Source organism: Neovison vison, chromosome 14 (genome assembly GCF_020171115.1).
Source record: "Neovison vison isolate M4711 chromosome 14, ASM_NN_V1, whole genome shotgun sequence".
In the NCBI taxonomy this organism is placed as follows: Eukaryota; Metazoa; Chordata; class Mammalia; order Carnivora; family Mustelidae; genus Neogale; species Neogale vison.
Genome location: NC_058104.1, coordinates 38,612,197 through 38,631,695, shown reverse-complemented (window position 1 = coordinate 38,631,695; position 19,499 = coordinate 38,612,197). Strand labels below are relative to the sequence as shown.

General features: G+C 56.9%; 1 protein-coding gene across 5 annotated transcripts; it reads left to right on the top strand.

Annotated features, from left to right (window-relative positions):
- The first annotated feature begins 8,685 nt into the window (after window positions 1-8,685).
- Window positions 8,686-17,253, top strand: SH2B1 (SH2B adaptor protein 1). 5 transcript variants are annotated; one of them, XM_044233846.1, is made up of 9 exons: window positions 8,686-8,744; window positions 10,745-11,772; window positions 12,065-12,166; window positions 12,410-12,501; window positions 12,613-12,788; window positions 14,800-15,012; window positions 15,198-15,409; window positions 15,545-15,716; window positions 16,460-17,253. In XM_044233846.1, the coding sequence occupies exons 2-9, from the start codon at window positions 10,834-10,836 to the stop codon at window positions 16,834-16,836; spliced, it is 2,283 nt and encodes a 760-aa protein (XP_044089781.1). In that variant the 5' UTR covers window positions 8,686-8,744; window positions 10,745-10,833; the 3' UTR covers window positions 16,837-17,253. The 5 variants fall into 5 exon arrangements, with proteins under 5 accessions (XP_044089781.1, XP_044089780.1, XP_044089782.1 ...); XM_044233845.1 differs by lacking the exon at window positions 8,686-8,744 and adding an exon at window positions 8,878-10,391; XM_044233848.1 differs by lacking the exon at window positions 8,686-8,744 and adding an exon at window positions 16,180-16,279 and having other exon boundaries at window positions 8,879-11,772; window positions 15,545-15,772; window positions 16,460-16,551.
- The last annotated feature ends 2,246 nt before the right edge of the window (window positions 17,254-19,499 follow it).

Sequence of the window (19,499 nt, the reverse complement as noted above, 5' to 3'; positions counted from 1 at the left end):
GAGAAACAGAGCAGGTGGGCTGGCGGGCGGACGACAAAGGAAGTGGGAAACAATCAGGACTTGAGGAGGCTGTGAATTTGCTTGGAGAAAGGTTTTTCTCTTTCAGACATGCATTTTGAGTGACTGTAGTTAAAGACATGTTCTTGGTGCAGAATCTGGAACTCTTTTTAAAAAGAGGCTGTTGGGGCGCCTGGGTGGCTTGGTTGGTTAAGCGACTGCCTTCGGCTCCGGTTTTGGTTCCAGGGTCCTGGGATCGAGCCCCACGTCTGGCTACCTGCTTAGCAGAGAGCCTGCTTCTCTCTCTCTCTCTGCCTGCTGCTCTGCTTATTTGTGCTCTCTCTCTGTCGAATAAATAAATAAAATCTTTTATAAATAAAAAAAAATAAAAAGAGGCTGTTGAAATGAAATGGGTCCCCCCCGGCAGTCTGTGAGCTCCTGCTTAACACCCATGTTTCCATCTTCCTACAGACAGGGGCCCTGATTTTGTTCAAGGTGGTCCTTTCCCCAGTGCCGGGAATAAATCCTGACAGGCCTTATGTACTTCTGGTGGGCCTAGTCTCCTTGCCAGGGGCTTTGTTTAGGGTTGAGTGTGTGACTTCTTTGGGGTCCATGATGGGTCAGTGGTGATCTACTTTGGGGGCTTCCAGGAAAGGGTCTCTCACCCTCCAGGAGACACCAAAGAGATGGACTGTCTTCTGACTCTGGGTGTGGCTGGGTCTGGATGCAAAGCCCGGAGCTTCTGCCTGTCATATCTGATCAGTGATGAAGCCAAAATCCAGAAGAGGGGAAAACAGAGGAGTGTAGAAGACCAGACTCCTTACGCCAGACTGTCGCGGTCGCCTGTTTGCATCCAGATACCTCCTAAAAGAGAACCTGTCCCATGGTACTGAATACCCTAAGACACATTTCTTGGTTTCACTTGTGTGAGACCGAGTCGCCTGAGTGGGACCAGGACTGGACTTCCTTTATGTCTGTATCCTCTGCCTGGGCCACTGTCGGGCTCTGTATGATTGTGCCTGAACTACTAATGAGCCTTCCAAATCGAAGGGTGCCGCCAAGTGGTGTTACAGACCTAACGTCCAAAACAGGACTCTCGTTCTCTTCCAGGCTCTGCTTCCACCTCTGAAAATGCAGTGCTGCCTTTCTCCCTCCCCTCAACCCTGGTGTCTAATCCACTTACCCAGTCCTGCTGGTTTTCTGTCTAAAGTATGTCTTGGATGTCATCGTTTGTCTGTCTCCACTGCTGACCCTGTGGCTCAGTCTGGGATCTTCTCTCACCTAGGCTAGCACACAGCCTCTACAGGGGCTCTCCCAACTCCTGTTCTTTTCAATACCGCAAACCCCATGCCCACACAGTAGTCAAGATCAGCCCTGAAAATGTGGATCAGAGGGCCACCTGGCCGGCTCAGTCCGTAGAACATGGAACTTTTTTTTTTTTTTAAGATTTTTAATTTTTATTTATTTGAGAGCAAGAGAGCATGAGCCAGGGGATTGGAGGGACGAAGGAGCAGAAGGTGTGGGAGAAGCAGGGTCCTCACTCGATCCCGGGACTCTGGGATCATGACCTGAGCCAAAGGCAGACACTTAACCAACAGAGCCACCCAAGCGCCCCAAGCATGTGACTCTTGATCTTAGGGTTGTGAAATTGAGGTTCTCATTGGGTGTAGAGATTAATGAAATAAATAGATAAATAAAAATAAAGATTACCTTTCAATTTGTAATTAGTTAGTTAAACTTGGATCAGAAATTGACATGCAGGGGCACCTGGGTGGCTCAGTGGGTTAAAGCCTCTGCCTTCCGCTCGGGTCATGATCCCAGGGTCCTGGGATCGAGCCCCACATCGGGCTGTCCGCTCAATGGGGAGCCTGCTTCCTCCTCTCTCTCTGCCTGCCTCTCTGCCTACTTGGGATCTCTGTCTGTCAAATAAATAAACTCTTAAAAAAAAAACAAAACACATTTTTTTTTAAAAAAAGAAGAAATTGATATGCAACCACACACACACACACACACACACACCCCTCCCGTGACTCCTTACTACACTTAGAATAAAACCCCAACTCCTACTTTAAATGGGCAAACCGTATGGCAGGGGAATTATATCTTGTAAAGCTGTTCTATAAAAATCCAAACTCCTCCCTGCGGCCCACCTCTTTGACCTCATCCAGTATGATTCTCCTCTTACTTGCTGCCAACCACGGCGGCCATTGTGGTCTGCAAACATCCCCCAGTTGTTTCTACCTCAGGATCTTTGTGATGCTCTTCCCTCTCCCTGGCCTGTTCTTCCTTGTAGCTTTTCCCAGAGCGGTTGGTCCCATCATTCAGCCCCACCTCCGACATCAGTGTCACCTCTTCTATCTAAAGTAGCCCCCGTCACCCTCTCCTCACTGGTCCTCTTTGGTTTTCCTCATAGCACCTAAAAAATTTTTTTTAAGATTTTATTTATTTGACAGAGGCAGGCAGAGAGAGAGAGAGAGCTGGAAGCAGGCTCCCTGCTGAGCAGAGAGCTCTACTCTCTCTCTATTCTGGGGGCTCTATTCTGAGACCCTGAGATCATGAACTGAGCCGAAGGCAGAGGCTTAACCCATTGAGCCACCCAGGTGCCCCGAGAGCACCTAAATTTCTAAAATTACCTTATTATCTTAGCAGCGTGTTGGCTGGTTTGTGGGGTTGTTGCCGTTCTCGGTCTCACCAGGTCATGGCAGTAAGACCTTGTTTTTGTGACTCTGAGCAGAGCCTAACCAACACTCCGGTGAAGAAGTACTGGTTGAAGGAATTATGTGCTGAATTATCTCAGTTGAGCATATGCGTCGGGCTTGTTAAGTATCCTGATGTTTTCAGTGGAAAGCAAATTTTATATTCACAATCACGTTGACAATAAAGGTGAACCACCGTAACTTTTGAAGTCTCTGCTTTATTATCCATAAAATGGGGATTGGAGTGAGGAAGTTAAACTTGATGATTTTCTAGGATTTCTTGCCGCTCTTTAGAGGATGGGGTCTGGTGTCTTTGAGATGAGCACTAGGCTGGTCAGCAACTTAGTAGATGGGGCACAAGGGCTCAGGACTTTGTCCTCAACGCCCCTCAACAGATGTACTAGAAGCTCAGGTGCATTCTTCACTCTCCCCCCCCACAAGCCAGCCTTGGCAGTGTCTCCCCAGAAATCTCACCAGCTGTTGTCCTTGCTACTAACCCCACCGTACTGCCCGGGCCAGGTCAGCATCAGCCCCTCCTGGACCACAACCCCAGTGTCCTCTCTGCTTCCCTCCCCACTTGCCCCCATACCAGCCCTGGATTGGGGCAGGGGATCCTGACCAAAGCACCAAAGCTGGATTTGACATCCCAGAAGACAAAAGAGGAGAAATCCCCATCTCTTAGGGATGGAGTAGGGTGAGCCTCCAGTAGAATCCCACAAGCAACCACTTCCCCTTCTGTCAGAGACCCTGGTGATCCTCTGAAGAGCTGCCTCTGCTGTGCTCCGCCCACCCCAGTCTCAGAGGACTGGTCTCTGAGCCGGGGTTCACGAGTCAGCAAAATCTATCCCCCGTGATCACACTTGTGCCCCTTCTACTAGTGTACTCAGTTCTGGCACCAAGTGCCCGAAGTTAACTCAGACCCCACAGATTAAGGGCTCAGTCCTCCCCAGACTGCCCCCATTTCAGAGGAGAGATGCAAGTGAGGCCCCCAGTCATCTTCGCTTCTGACCAGCCTGCTCCAGATCAGGGAGTTTCCCATGACCCCGCAACCCCCTCAGGTGTGATAATTTGCTAGAACAGCTCACAGAATGCAGAATAACACTATACGTGTGATTACAGTTAGAGTAGAGGATACAAGTCAGGAACAGCTAGACGCAGAGAGACACAGTGAGGTTTGGAAACCTGGTTTCGTGTTTTAGGTGTGATTGATTACGTCACTGCCGTGTGACTGAACTCAATCTCTGGATCCCCCTCCTCTCCCTGGACAACCAGCTGCCTCAAAACCCTAACTCTCGGGGGTGCTTGGCTGGCTCAGTCAGAAGAACATGTGACTTCTGGTCTCAGGGGCTGGGAGTTCAAGCCCCGTGATAGGTGTAGAGGTTAACATACATAACATACATAGATCTTTTTAAAAATCCCAACCCTCTGTATTATGCTGAGCATAATAAGTCAATCAGAGAAAGACAATTATCATATGATCTCCCTGATAGGAAGAATTTGAGAGGCAACGTGGGGGGTTTGGGGGCTAGGGAAGGAAAAAACGAAACAAGATGGGATCGGGAGGGAGACAAACCATAAGAGACTCTTAATCTCACAAAACAAACAGGGTTGCTGGGGATAGGGGGAGGGAGAAGGTGGCCGGGTGATGGACATTGGGGAAGGTACGTGCTACGGTGAGTGCTGTGAAATGTACAGACCCGGTGATTCACAGACCTGTACCCTTCGGGCTAATAATACATTATGTGTCAATAAATAAATAATAAATAAAATAAAACCCGCAACCCTCTAGTCACCAGGATAGTCTTTCTGGTGACCAGCCCTTATCCTGAAGCTATCTACGGGCTTGCCATTAGTAACCTCATGAGCTAAAACTTGGGTGGGATCTAAAGGGCACTTCTATCACTTGGTAAATTCCAAGTACTTTTAAAGTTATGTGCCAGGAAGCGGAGACAAAAACCAAATTCTTCATTATACCTGGTGACCCAGGCAGAGCTGATGAGACTCAGTCCTGTTGTGTTTGCCAGAGCCATTGGGAAGGCTGTGATCTTTTCCCACTACGATTGTGGAGCTAGTAGGGTGTATGGTTGGGGCTGCTGGTGGCCATCTTGCCACCTGTGAGGGGACGATCTGGAAAGCAGAGCTGAGAGACCGAGACCACGTTCAAACGCCCGAAGTCATTCTACCTCTGGTTTTTCAATTCTGTGAGCCAGAAAGCGCCCCCTCTTTTCACGCTGAAGCTCCCTTACATTGGGAGTGGTTGAAGGGTTTCATTACTGATAGCTAAAAGCATCCTGACTGTCACATACCCTGTTCCTGAGAAGCAAGTATTTCTCCCTTTTACATTAATACTTTGGCTTAATGTGGGCCCTGGATCCACCATTCCCACCTTCCCCAAACCTCACTCCTTCAAACACTATCCTCTCTACTGGCTCCGCTCCCTTTAGACTTCCCTCATGATCAGGTCTCCCTCAGGCCAGCTCTCCATACTCCTCCTCCCATTTCTTCACCTTCCATTTCTTCCTCAGCCCACTACCATCTGGCTTCTGCTTCTACCACTTCCTTATTTTTTTTAAAAAAGATTTTATTTATTTATCTGACAGACAGAGATCACAAGTAGGCAGAGAGGCAGGCAGAGAGAGAGGAGGAAGAAGGTCTCCACAGAGCAGAGAGCCCGACGCGGGGCTCGATCCCAGGACCCTGGGACCATGACCTGAGCTGAAGGCAGAGGCTTTAACCCACTGAGTCATCCAGACGCCCCTTCTACCACTTCCTTAAAATCACTCTCACCATAGGGCGCCTGGGTGGCACAATTGGTTAAGCATCTGCTTTCGGCTCAGGTCATGGTCCCAGGGTCCTGGCATCAAGCCCCGCATCGGGCTCTCTGCTCAGCAGGGAGCCTGCTTCTCCCTCTCCCACTCCCCTTGCTTCCCTCTCTCGCCGTGTCTCTGTCAAATAAACAAAATCTTTAAACAGCTACTCTCACTCAAGTCCCTAAACAGTGTTAATTGATAGGGATAGAAACAGAAAAATATTCACCTTTAGCCCAGAAAGCTGACCTAAAGCCTGCATAGCTCTGATAAGGATCAAATACGTGCTGGCTGCTACACTGCAAAGGGTCTCATGACTGTCTGTACGTGTCACCGATAGTTAACATCCAACTGAATGATAAGCACCAGAGAAATCTTGTGAAAGTAGTTTTACAGGCAGAAATCGAAGAAAACATTTAGGATCTAATATTCCCCGCATGTCCCCTCCACTTTGAACACGACGCATATAACCACCAGCTTCATACAACAAAGCTAAGGCTCTTTCTGCCCATGATTCTTGTCGCCATGCAGTAATAAATGCACTTCTTGGCACCAAAAACATCTCAAGAATTTTTTTTTTGAACGTCCACTCGCGACCCCACAGCATCAGTCACCGATGTTTTAAAACAGGAGACAGCAGGGGGCACCTGGGTGGCTCAGTGGGTTAAAGCCGCTGCCTTCGGCTCAGGTCATGATCTCAGGGTCCTGGGATCGAGTCCCGCATCGGGCTCTCTGCTCAGCAGGGAGCCTGCTTCCCTCTCTCTCTCTGCCTGCCTCTCCATCTACTTGTGATTTCTCTCTGTCAAATAAATACGTTAAAAAAAAAAATATTTAAAAACAGGAGACAGCGGCAATGCCACGGATCCCTTTTTAATCATTTGCTCGTGAGGTGTCTGACCAAGTGCCCCCACGCACATGCTCTATACTCCCATACCCCGTTGTCTTTGTTGTGTGGTTCCTCTTCCAACGCAGTGTCCAGATTTTTTTATTTTTCTGCTTGGGAGGGATGCCCTCAGACTACAGGAAGCTTTGCCTTGATGAACGGACATCTCCAGGAGTGTCGCTTGGTGAACAGCGAAGGCTTGTAGGTATAGGGACTGCCCCGCTCCCTTGTTTCTGGGCAAATCGGACACCTATCTTCATCTAGCGCTCCCCTGTAGGATCGAGTTGAACTTCTCTTTGCCTGAGACCACTCGTTTGGTTTTCTCTCCTTCCCTCTCCTGCTTCTCCCACTCTCTTACCGACTTCTTCCGGCAGCACGGTTGGACGAAGTCACCTGCACACACGTCATCTCCAGGTCTGCTTCCGGGAAACCTGACCCAAGACATCACCTCGGCACTTTCTACTCCTCGTTTGCTGCCTACCTGATAAGTGTGGATTGTTTTCCAGATTTAGGTCCTGGGCCCTATTCCCTCTACAGATAATTGCCTGGACAATCTCGTTCATGTCCATGGGTTCAACCAATAGCTTCAATTCTCAACTTCCGATCATCCCCAAACTGTTTTATGCAGCTCAGACTGCAGCTCTCTCTGCTGGACAGCTCCGGCTCTAACACAATAGTCACTAGCCACATGTGGCTATTTTAATTAATTAAAATTTAAATCCCTAGTTCCACCAGCACATTTCCAGTGCCCAGGAGCTACCATCCTGGAGAGTGTCAACAGAGAACATCTGTTTTATTGGACAGCTTAGACGCATTTCCAAACCTAACTCATCAACCCCAGACCGTTGCCTTCCTATAGTCCTCACTGTGTCTCTCTCTTAGAAATTGGGCAGAAATTACAGAAACTGGAAACTACAGAGAAAGGGTGTGTAAGGGCTTCAGGGAGGAGGGAGGGGACCACAGAATTAGAGTCTTTTTCATGTATATCTTCCCCGGAAATGGGAAGATGGACGGACAAAGATGTTGACGAAGACCTTAACAAAGGCCATCTGAGAGCGATCTTAGACTGGTTAGAACACGGGGAGAGCGGGGGAGGAGGGCTGGCTGGGCCAGAACCTGCCCTCCTCAATGAAGTTTCCTCCACCTGGCAGCCTCAGCCTTGAACAACCGTCCTTGTGTGAGTCAGGGAACTTATCCGTCTCCAGTCTATAGTGTTCCAGGAGGAGTATTTGATCGAAGCCAACCAGCCGGGGTCAGTTCTGGACATTTTACTGCAAGAAACCTCAGAAAAGCAGCAGATTCCTCCTTGAATTCTAAGCTGTTACGACTTCAGTTTGGCGCCACGGAAAGCCATTTTGCCACCGAGATGGGCCTCCCTGCAAGTGCAACCAAACGCATGGGCAAAGAGGAGGCTGGAGAAGGGGAACCAGGGGCTCCTCACAGCTTTGGGCTCTTCATTCACCTGTTCCTGAAAAAGCTCGATCCGTGTTTTCCAACTGCTTCAGCCAAGATTCCCCTATTCCTTAGGGCGGCTGGAGCCGGGTCACTGGCCGACCTTCCCGATCTCCTCGTGCTCACGGTCTCAACGACTGTCTGCACCACAACGACCCCCGATGTCCGCATCTGGCCTTGATGCCTTTACTGATCTGCACCGCGCGTCCCCCTGCCCCCGGCGTCCCCCAGGCGCGGCCAACGTGACCGCCTTCTTTCCGCCCAGACTCTCTCTGTACTTCCCGGCTCAGACGAAACCTCCTGGACCTCCAGCCCCTTTGCTCAGCGACGCCAAGGTCGCAAGTTCAGGCTCCGCCTCCCCGCGGGGCCTCCACCAAGGTCACCCGCGTCTTTCCTGGCGCGGCTCGTGGGGGGCGGTGTCCCGCGAACCCCTCGGCCGCAGGGCCGGGCGCTCTAGGCGGCGGCGGGCCCCGCACAGGGGCTCCTCCTCTCGCTGGTTTCCGGTCCCCGGGGGCTGCTCTAGCCCACAACGGGGGGCGTCGGGCCTCGATGCCCTCCGCGGGCTTCCCTTCGCCAGGTTTTCTCCGGGAGGGCACCCGGGGGATGCCCTTGCCGCGGTGGCTTCTGCGGCCCCTGTGAGGCGCCACCGGAGAGACCCCTGAGCCCCCCGCGACGCCCCGCCTCCGGGCGCCCCGAGGGCTCGCGCGGACCGGGCGGCTGGCGGAAGTGAGGTGTGGGCGCCCTTCCCTCCCGCCGCGCTTCTCTATGGTCGCTTCCTTCGGTGACGGGAAAAGGGGTCCCGGCGCCTGCGCAGAGACGGCCTGGGAGCCAGTCGCGGAGTGCGGGGGGAGGGGCAGGGAGCGGGAGCCGCCGCCGCCGCCGGAGCCAACCGCGGGGACCGAGATGCAGGTGGGACCGGAACCGGAACCCCCCTCTTCCAGTACCTCTTCCCTCCTCGCGACCCGGCCCCGGCGCCTGGGAGTCTGGGTGGGGGCGGGCGTAGGGGGTGGGGGGGCAGAGGCAGGAGGGGAGCTCGGCCCCGCAGAGTGCCGCGGACCGGGCTGGTCCCGAGGCGGTTGCGGCCCCGGGGAAGGGGCGGGTCGAGGGTGTCCAGGGAGTAGGGTCGGGTCGGAGTGCATGGACCACCGGGCCCGGGGGGTCCGAGCCGGGAGCGGAGCCTGCACCCTCCACCACCCGCCCTTCGGGAGATTTCAGAACTGAGCCAAGAGGCAGGTGCACCGGGAACACGGGTCTGAGTCCTGCTTGGCCGAAGAGAAACTGAGTCACCAGCTCAGGAGCCGCAGGGTCAGCGGGCCAGAAGGGGGCTGGGTCTGCCTGTGGTGCAGAGGGTTGGGTGGGCCTGTGTGAGCCGCGGTGGCCTCTGCCTGGAGATTGGGCTCCCTGCTGTGTCTGCACCTCTTGGCTCGGTTCCCCTGTGTTCCATGACTCTGGCATCTCTTGGCTTCTTCTCGTTGGTTGGGAATGTCCCTGCGGTGGGAGCCATCTGAATGTGTAGGGTCTAGGCCAGGGAGGAAGGGGAGGGGTCGCCGTTTGTCGGTCTGAGCAGAAGTCCGAGGTTCGGGGAGACTTCCCTGAGCTGCCCTCTCCCCCATCCTCCCACCCCCCCCAGTCCGGTCCCCGTCATCTTCCAGTATACTGTGGGGAGGAACACTAACAGAAGAGCCATGGGTGGTAAATGTCATGCCCAGCTCTGCCACTTGCTAGTTGTAAGATCTTGGGGAGCCTCCTCCACTTTCTCTGCTCTCTCAGAAGAATCGGAACCCATAAAGATAGTATTAACGGCGGCGGTTTATCGTGTGCTTACTTTGTGTCGAGCCCTGACATGTTCCATTTAATTCTCCCAGTGACTCGATGGGTGAGGGATCATTAGCTCCGCTTTACAGCTACAAATCTGCATTTCAGAGAGGACATACAGTCTGCCCCAGGCCACCCAGCTGATAGGTGGCAGAGCAGGGATTTCCTCCCCAAGTCCGACTCCAGAGCCCATAGTCTTAACCACCAGGCTAACCAGCCTTTAGGGCACACTCCCCAGTGAAAGAAGAGGAAGTGAAAAAGCTCCCTGTTATGTTTTATTTATTTTGTGGCCAACAGAGTCTTGCTCTAACCCAGCCCATAGCTTTTCCCCGCCTGGTGCTGCTGCCTCTGGGCCCCAGGCTGAAGGTCCCCAAAGAATCGGACGGTGGCCATTTCGAGGCTCCGTCACACTGTGACGGTACAGTGTAGGGGTGTTGGGCCCTGGGGTCTGCCTTCAGGACGAGTGTGGTTTCAATCCATCACGCATCCGTTCTCCTTCCTGAGGAGCCTCCCTCCTCAGAGCTGGACCACGGGACCCATGAGGCGGGGTCTGTAAGCACTACAGGCCTACCTCCCCCGAGAGCTGGGGCAGTGAGGGGCTGTGCCTGAGGCCGGGGCAGCCAGGCCCCGGGGACGAGCGCTATGCAGTGGGCAAAACCGTAGGCTTGGAGTCTGGAAACCGTTCTGGGCTTCGGTTTCCTCATCTGTTGTCAAGCTTATTAAAGCCTGTTGCAGGGAAAGGTAAGAACAGCACATGGGAAGCATGTGATAGAGCTTGAAGGACCTGTTTTCGAGAAGGGAGGTGGCGTGAGTGATAAAGGTTCCTTTTTAGAGGAAAGTGCTCCACGGCCGGCGGTCCGGCACTCCTGGAACCAGAGCCAGGGGGAGTGGGGTTGGGAAGGCAGCAGGGTAGGTGCTGACTGGGGCGTGGGGGGGCGTGAGGATCTGGGAGAGGGAAGGGGGGTGCGGTGTGGTGTTCCCCGTGGCTCTCCAAGGAGTCCTGACCAGAGTGGGGAGTCGGGCTGGGGGTGGGGCTCGGCCCCCCGTCCCACCTCAGCAGTGACTCGGTCTATGTGCCTCTCTTCCTTCTGCAGCTGCTGCCGTTCACCCCGTGTCTTCTGGTCGCTTCCCTCTTTGCTGCCCCTCCCCACAGGCTCCCCCTGTCCACCTCCTGGGGACCATCATGAATGGTTCCCCTTCCCCGGAGGATGGGGCCTCCCCCTCTCCTCCCCCTCTGCCACCACCCCCTCCTCCTAGCTGGCGGGAGTTCTGCGAGTCCCATGCCCGGGCTGCTGCCCTGGATTTTGCCCGCCGTTTTCGCCTCTACCTGGCCTCCCACCCTCAGTATGCAGGGCCGGGGGCTGAGGCCGCCTTCTCCCGCCGTTTTGCTGAGCTCTTCCTGCAGCACTTTGAAGCTGAGGTGGCCCGGGCCTCCGGCTCCCTCTCGCCACCCATCCTGGCGCCCCTGAGTCCTGGTGTGGAGATCCCGCCCCAGGACCTGGCCCTTGAGAGCTGCAGGGTGGGCGGGCCCCTGGCTGTGTTGGGCCCTTCTCGATCATCTGAGGACCTGGCCGGCCCCCTCCCTTCCTCAGTCTCTTCCTCTTCTACGACCTCCTCGAAGCCGAAGCTCAAGAAACGCTTTTCCCTCCGCTCAGTGGGTCGCTCCGTCCGCGGTTCAGTCCGTGGCATCCTGCAGTGGCGGGGGACCGTTGACCCTCCTTCCCCAGCGGGGACCCTCGAGACCTCATCGGGCCCCCCAGTCCTGGGTGGAAACAGCAACTCCAACTCCTCTGGGGGGGCCGGGGCCATTGGCAGGGGACTGGCTAGTGACGGAACATCCCCTGGGGACCGATGGACTCACCGATTCGAGCGGCTGAGACTCAGTCGGGGCGGGGGGGCCTTGAAGGACGGAGCAGGGATGGTGCAGAGGGAAGAGCTGCTGAATTTCATGGGGGCTGAAGAGGCAGCCCCTGACCCAGCTGGAGTAGGCCGGGGAGGAGGGGCAGCTGGGCCGACCTCAGGGGGAGGAGGGCAGCCCCAGTGGCAGAAGTGTCGCTTACTGCTCCGAAGTGAAGGAGAAGGAGGAGGAGGAAGTCGTCTGGAGTTCTTTGTGCCGCCCAAGGTGAGGCCCCAAGGAGGGTGGGTGACCGGGAGCGGGCGACCGAGCCGCCCGAGTGGAACAGCCCCCGGGCTTCGCTTTGCTCGCTCTGGTGTGGTGGGGTTTAGTTCTGTGTCCGTGCTCACTTGGGTGTTTAGAGCTAGCTCCTGACTCGGGGGGGGATGGAAAAAGTAGCCTTGTGACCCTCGGTCCGACTCCCTGGGGCCCAGAAGGAAAGATGCGGCGTCTCCGGAGGGAAGGGACAGGCGGTCCCTGCTCGCCAGCGGCCTGGATCTCGTTCTCTTGCCTCACCCAGGCGTCTCGGCCCCGACTCAGCATTCCCTGCTCTGCCATCACGGACGTGCGGACAACCACGGCCCTGGAGATGCCTGACCGGGAGAACACGTTTGTGGTTAAGGTAGGGGCTCTGGGCTCCTGCCCCCCGGGAGCGCTCGTGCTGGGGAGGAAGCTCCTGGCGCACGGGGAAGCCAGGGACCTCACAGGAGGAGGTGCCTGTGGGTCCACTGCCTTGAGAGTGTGTCCCTGGGGCTGTAGCTTCCCTGGGAGGAGGGAAGAGGGGAGGATGTTCTTGTTCTCATCAGGGGTGGCTTCCGGCCTCTGGACCTGGACGTGGCCTGCGGGCTTCCTCTTGGCCTCGTAGGTGGAAGGCCCCTCAGAATACATCCTGGAGACAGCCGATGCTTTACACGTGAAGGCCTGGGTGTCTGACATCCAGGAATGCCTGAGTCCGGGGTGAGGAACCTGCCTGCTGTCACCGAGGGGACCAGGAGGGGCTGGGGAGCAGCCCTGGGCTGTTCACCTGCTGAGTTTCCTCACAGCTCCCTTCCCCCCACCCCTCCACAGACCCTGCCCTGCCGCCAGTCCCCGCCCCATGACCCTCCCCCTGGCCCCTGGGACCTCATTCCTTACAAGGGAGAACACGGACAGCCTGGAGCTGCCCTGCCTGAATCACTCAGAGAGTCTGCCCAGCCAGGATCTGCTGCTGGGAGCCAGCGAGAGCAATGACCGCCTGTCACAGGGTAAGGATGGAACTTTGGAGGGCTGTGGACCTCAGAGCCCCCCCGCCAGGCTCAGGCCCTCTCTCCCGACTTCACCGTGCCCCCATTCCTGCCCTTCAGCTGCCCGCCCCTTCCCACCGAATGTCTCACTTTGGTCCCAGAACGTGCCACGCCACAGTCGGCCGCTCAGAACCATCCCCATCCCCACCTTGCACAAGGCCCACGCCAATGCCCGCCCGGCCTTCCGTGCCCGGCCTTTCCTCCTTTTCCGTAAGCCTCGAGCAGACCTCCATTCTGGCTGGAGAGAACGGCTTTCTTCCCCAAGCCTCTGGAACACTTCGTTCACATCTTTGTTTTGCTTTCACTCTGCGTCTCTGTACGTATGTTGATGCTATTAGATGGTTGGTTTTTTTTGTTTTTTTTTTTTTTAATTTTTTTGGTCTTTTTTTTTTTTAAAGATTTTATTTATTTATTTGACAGACAGAGATCACAAGTAGACGGAGAGGCAGGCAGAGAGAGAGAGAGAGGGAAGCAGGCTCCCTGCCGAGCAGAGAGCCTGATGCGGGACTTGATCCCAGGACCCTGAGATCATGACCTGAGCCGAAGGCAGCGGCTTAACCCACTGAGCCACCCAGGCGCCCAATTTTTTTGGTCTTTTTAAAAAAGATTTTTATTTATTTATTTGACAGAGAGAGATCACAAGTAGGCAGAGAGGCAGGCAGAGAGAGAGGAAGGGAAGCAGGCTCCTTGCTGAGCAGAGAGCCCAATGTGGGGCTCGATCCCAGGACCCTGAGATCATGACCTGAGCCAAAGGCAGAGGCTTTAACCCACTGAGCCACCCAGGTGCCCGCTATTAGATGTTTTTGATTCTTTACTTCTCGGCCTAACGTGTCCAGGCCCGGTCCCACATAGCACGCCAGAGACCTGCGTCCACCCGGCCTAGCTCACCTTCCAGACACTAGTATCCTGTTTGTCCTGCTCCTCTGTTCTAGTTTCGGTTTCTTGGTGCTTGGCCCCCTGGCTGTACTCCCCGAGTAAACACATGGACTGAAGGGTCTTGGAGCCGGGGTGGACCTCACAGGCCGTGGGCTCCAGGCCCCTCGTTTCCAGGCCCCGCAGGCAGCTAAGACCAAGGAGGGGCAATGGAGCGGTCCCTGACAAAGACGGGGACTGTGCCACTCTGCTCCCTACCCCCCGCCTTTGCTCTCTGTACCCCACGTGTAGCAACGCCATTTTTGTGGGCTCAGGCCTGCTACACAGTAGACATTTGGGAATCCCCGAGTGCATTCCCGAGCCTGTGCTAGGTTCTGGGGCAGGATGGAGGAACCCAGAGCCACCCAAGACGCACTTCTTGCCCTCTCTGAGGGCTCCCGGTCTAGTTGAGTTGAGAAGCTCTCACTCCCTCTGAGAAGCAGGACTCCGCAGTGGAGAGCCCGTGCCTGGGGTCCTCTGAGCGGCACAAGCAGGAAGCGCCTTGGGAGCTCAGAGGAGGAGGCGAATCGGGGAAGGTGGGACAGACAGGCTTCACCCAGGGGGGGCGAGAGAAAAGAACAGGGCTTGGAGGAAGCAAATGGCGAGGTGGGGAGAGCCCTGGAGCTTTGGGAGAGCAGGACAGGGCGATCAGGCCAGTGCAGAGGCTCTGGGACTACAGACTAATCGAGGTGGTCGAGGTGGTTGGGTTGGGCCAGTTACTAGGAGGAGGGTCTTTGATACCTTGGAGCATTGGGAGTTTTGTCCTGTAGGCGGAAAAAGGATGCTTCTTAATACAAGAATCCTTGAGGGATTGTCCACACCCCCTGCAACAGTTGCCGTCATTTCAGCGGATTCAGAAAGAATAGGGGCCCATTCGGAGCCCGGGATGACCTTGCGTCACTCCACAGCCCCTCAGTGCCTGGAGCCTGTCAGGGGTCGTGGGTCGGACCGACGGGCCCCTGGCCAAGGAAGGGGGCAGGCGCCTCCGCTCGCTGACTGCCAGCACGCGCAGGGTAGTGTCTCCAGTGCTCAACTCTGCCCTCCTCCCGTTTTTTTCCAGGGGCCTACGGGGGCCTCTCAGACCGCCCCTCCGCGTCCGTCTCCCCCAGTTCCGCCTCCATTGCTGCCTCCCATTTTGACTCCATGGAGCTGCTTCCCCCAGAGTTGCCCCCCCGCATCCCCATTGAAGAGGGGCCCCCTGCGGGCACCGTTCATCCCCTCTCAGCCCCCTACCCGCCCCTGGACACTCCGGAAACGGCCACAGGTACCAGAGGTGAGAGCGCGTGTCTGCCTCCAGGCCCAGTGGCCCGCCTCCCCGAAACTCTGGTCTCAGGATCCTGAGGGATCGGACCCAGGGGAAAGGAAGTGACCGGTGGAGGGAAAGCAAGGCTTCTTCTCTCCCAGGACGGGGGAGGCTTCCCTGACACCCCGGTTTCCCTCCCTCTCTCCTTCCTGAAGGATCATTCCTGTTCCAGGGGGAGTCAGAGGGAGGTGAAGGGGACCAGCCCCTCTCAGGGTACCCTTGGTTCCACGGGATGCTCTCTCGACTCAAGGCCGCGCAGCTAGTGCTGGCGGGAGGTGCCGGCTCCCATGGTGTTTTCCTGGTACGGCAGAGCGAGACGAGGAGGGGCGAGTACGTCCTCACTTTCAACTTCCAGGGCAAGGCCAAGGTGAGTGAGGGAAAGGCTGTGTTCCATGCCCAGAGCTTGCGAGGGGGGCGGGGGGACGGGGCCGGGCAGGGGCGGAGGCTTCTGGCAGGGGCAGGGGCGCGGGCTCCTGCTTCACCTTGCTCGCCCCGCCCGCAGCACCTGCGCCTGTCGCTGAACGAGGAGGGTCAGTGCCGGGTCCAGCACTTGTGGTTCCAGTCCATTTTCGATATGCTCGAGCACTTCCGGGTGCACCCCATCCCTCTGGAGTCTGGAGGCTCCAGTGACGTTGTTCTTGTCAGCTATGTCGTGTCCTCCCAGCGGCAGCAGGGTGAGCAGAGCAGGTCTGCAGGGGAGGAGGTGCCCGTGCACCCAAGAAGTGAGGAGGTGTGTGTGCCAGAAAGACGGGGCGGGGGGCTGTGAGGAGGAGAAGCCTCGCAAGGGAGAGCAGGGTAGTGGAGGCTCCGGGGGTGGGGCTTTCCAAGGGGAAGCAGGACACAGAGCGCGTAGGGAGGCAGAGGCTCCGTGCTGGAGCCGGGAGGAAGCTGGGTCGGTGCATTGCCATTCCATCGGACCCCTGTGTTCCATCACTCGTGTGTCTCCTGGATTCATCTTCCTCGGCCTCGTCTTTGCCCTTGGTTGCAGTCTTGCCTTGGGCCTGTCCTTCTTGGGGATGCTTGGTTTGATCCCCCACCCCCCTCCTCCCTTGACGTCTGATGTCCCTGTCTGATCTCTCCCTTTTCCCCACCCCAACGTCCCATCTGTCCCCACGTTGCCCCCTACCCCTCCCCCAGGCCGGGAGCAGGCCGGGAGCCATGCAGGGGTGTGCGAGGGAGATCGATGCTACCCCGATGCCTCCTCCACCCTCATGCCCTGCGGAGCGAGTGACTGTGTGTAAGTGTGGTCCTCCTCTCACCGCCGCCCATGATCCATCTTCCATGGACTGGGGGGGTTGCTCAGGAGACGGGACGTGGGGGAGATAGCACATGGCTCCCGGGGGCACAAGTGCAGGGGAGGCCAATCGCAAGAGCTGGCCCCCTCCACAGTCTGTCTTCTTACCATTCCTATCTCCAGAACCGAACACCTCCCATGACCCACCCCAGCCCCCTGAACCCCCTTCATGGACAGATCCCCCACATCCTGGGGCAGAAGAGGCGTCGGGGGCGCCAGAAGTGGCGGCAGCAGCAGCCACAGCAGCCAAAGAGAGGCAAGAGAAAGAGAAAGCGGGCAGTGGAGGGGTCCAGGAAGAGCTGGTCCCCGTGGTTGAGCTGGTCCCCGTGGTTGAATTGGAAGAGGCCGTAGCCCCAGGCACCGAGGCCGAGGGAGGCGCTGGATCTGGTGGGGACCCCGGGGCCGCCCCGATGGTGCAACTCCACCAGTTGCCACTAGGGGGCGACGGAGAAGAAGGGGGCCATCCCCGAGCCATCAATAACCAGTACTCCTTCGTGTGAGGCACCCACCCCGCTCCTCCTCCACCCTTCTGGCTCCCCAGCTCTCAGCGGGTGAGATCGCGCCGGGTGGGGACGTAGAGGAGCGGTAGGAATCCCCTCCCCACGTGTTTCCTGACCCTTGACGGCCAAAGGCATCTGCGTTGGTACAAGAAGAGGTTCGAGAGCCCTGTTAACTCCCCAGTTCATACACTACAGGTACCCCATCCCCTGGGCAGGGGATCGGGGCTCCATTACCTCCCTGAGGGGCTCTTACGGTCAGCCCCACCCCTGGGGGCCATTTCCCCACTAACCACCCCCCAGCCCGAAGAAGGGTGAGGGGGAAGGGCTGTCAGTTACTTTAAGGTGGTTGTTGTTGTTGTTTTAAACAAAATGGAGAAGCATAAATAAATAAAAGGGTTTATCTCCGTTCCATCGCGATGGCTGTGGCGTGTCTGCCGTGGGGGCTGGGACGGGCGGGTCAGGAAGGCAGCGCACTCCGCGTTGCCCGCCTGGGAGCGGAGAGGCTGGAAGGCTGTGTCAGGTCAAGTCCCCGGTGCCCTCTGGTGCTCTCCGCTCGCGGCTCTGCTGCGGCCTGTGCTATTGGTGGGGCAGCAAGTGCAGAGCCCAGCGAACAGCGCTTCCCAGGGTCTCCGGCCAAGTTCTCTTAATGGGACCGAGCAGTGGGCAGCAGCACGGACCACGTCTCAGGCCCCTTCCTGCTCGGAATTCTTCAGTGAAGGCGTCCTACTTCAGGCAGAAAACAGGCAGAGAGAGACTGTGGGGCCAGGGCTGGGGCGCAGCGGCTGTATTGGGAGAGATTGAATGTGGCGGCCACAGAGCCTGACTGCAGAGGGGCCCTAGGGCAGTCTGGCTGCCCCCCTTCTTGGGGCCAAGCTGGGAAGCTGGACGGTAGATAACGGAGGATGCTGGCTTCCGTGCCTGGCTTTTCCTCTGCTTTGCTCTTTGGCCTCAGTTGTCCTCATCTGTCAAGTGGGAAGTTTTATCTGGGTTGGCGCTGCATACATGATTTGCTTGGCCTGGATAGTGTTTCCACTGGGATTTCACATAGAAGTTCAGATGACCAGCTTCTCCTGAAAATCCAAAGATGCAGCCTCACGCCCCGCCTTCCACACTCCACATCTGCTCCCTCCCCACTGGCCCACTGCACTCACATGACCTTCCCAGCCCCGTGGGAATGAGTTTGCAACGTCTCTCCCTCCTTGAGGCGCACGCGCGCGCGCGCACACACACACACACACACACACACACACACACCCCCGTTCAACCCCGGCTCTGCTCTCTGAACTGACCTGCAGCCGTGCCTTCTTCCAACGGAGGGCACCCTTGGGTTTCCCAGCTCTACGGGTTGTGGGTGCCCACAAGGAGGGGCCGGTTCTAAATGAACCCTTTTCCCTTGACCCTCCCCCTTTCTAACCTCCACCCACTGCTGCCTCTCAGCTTCCTTCCAGTGCAGCGTGGAGCCTATATTCTCAAGCCCCTCAGCCACTGTCCCCACCTCCAGGAGGCCCTAGCCACGCTTATGACCTTGCTATTCTGGGCCTTGCGTCCTGTTGGGAGATGGACAGGAGACAGCTGGGCTCACAGGCCACCCAGGCTGGGGGCTAGCTGGGGGAAGCCGGCTGGCTCTCCCAGTTTTGTCTAATCCCTGGGGCTCCCTCAAACCATGATCTCAGGAGACTGGGGATAGAATTGGCCTTGCAAAGGAGAGGATGGTTTGGGGAGCTGGGTGCTGTGTTCTGGAAAAGGAGGTGGTGAGTGAAGGCTGCGGCGCCCCGGGGCAAGCAGGACCTGATCCCCTCCTAATCTAGCAGCAACTGGTGCTGTGAGGCTCCCCTTCCCCCAAACCCTGCCAGCTTCAGGGACTTGCCTTCTGAAGGTAGGGGGGGAGGGGACCGAGGAGCACCTCCCACCCCAAAATTTGCATGTCTTGGCCAGAGAAGCCTAAGAGACTGTTTCCTTCTAAGCCTCTCTTTAAGGATGGTTGAGCTGAAGTTTGGGACCCGTCAGGTCCAGCCAGGCTCTGTGTCCCTGTCCTTCAGAACCAGGCTTCTGTTCCTAGCTTCAGCCCTCCTAGGAGGGGAGGAACACCTTCCAACTGTGGGCTTGGAGACCCCCGGGGAGGGATCCAAGAGAACCAGTGCTTTCCTCCATCCCAGTCCACACCCTCAGCCTCGCTGGTGGCCAGCCCTCTGCAGGTCCTGTGGGGTGGCTGTCCCTCTCTGGCTTCAGCTTCCCCCTGGGAAGTTGGGGGAGGTGGGAGGGGTCACCTTAAAGGGCCCCCGCTGGCAGCAGCGTCCTGTAAAGCCTGCCTCCTGGCCTCAGCCTCCTCTTCGCAGCTCCCCTGAAGCCTGGATCCCTCCAGTCTTCTCCCCTTCTCCATGTTTGGGCATTCCTGCTCCTTTCGGTGCCCCTGTCAGTCCTCCAGGTGGTGGCAGGCAGAAGGCAGAGAGCACCAAAAGGCTTGGCAGATGCTGAGTCGGACTCTGGCCTAAGAAGGTGGGTGCTGGGCCACATGGAGGTGCCTGTGGACGTGACCCCCATTGTCTGAGCCCCCCTCCTCAGGTCACAGCTCAAGGGAGGGATTCCTGGGAACCATGAAAAGGAGGAGGGATGGAGCACCATGTCCGCAACTCACCCCAGAAGCTCCCCTCCCCCCCCAAGTC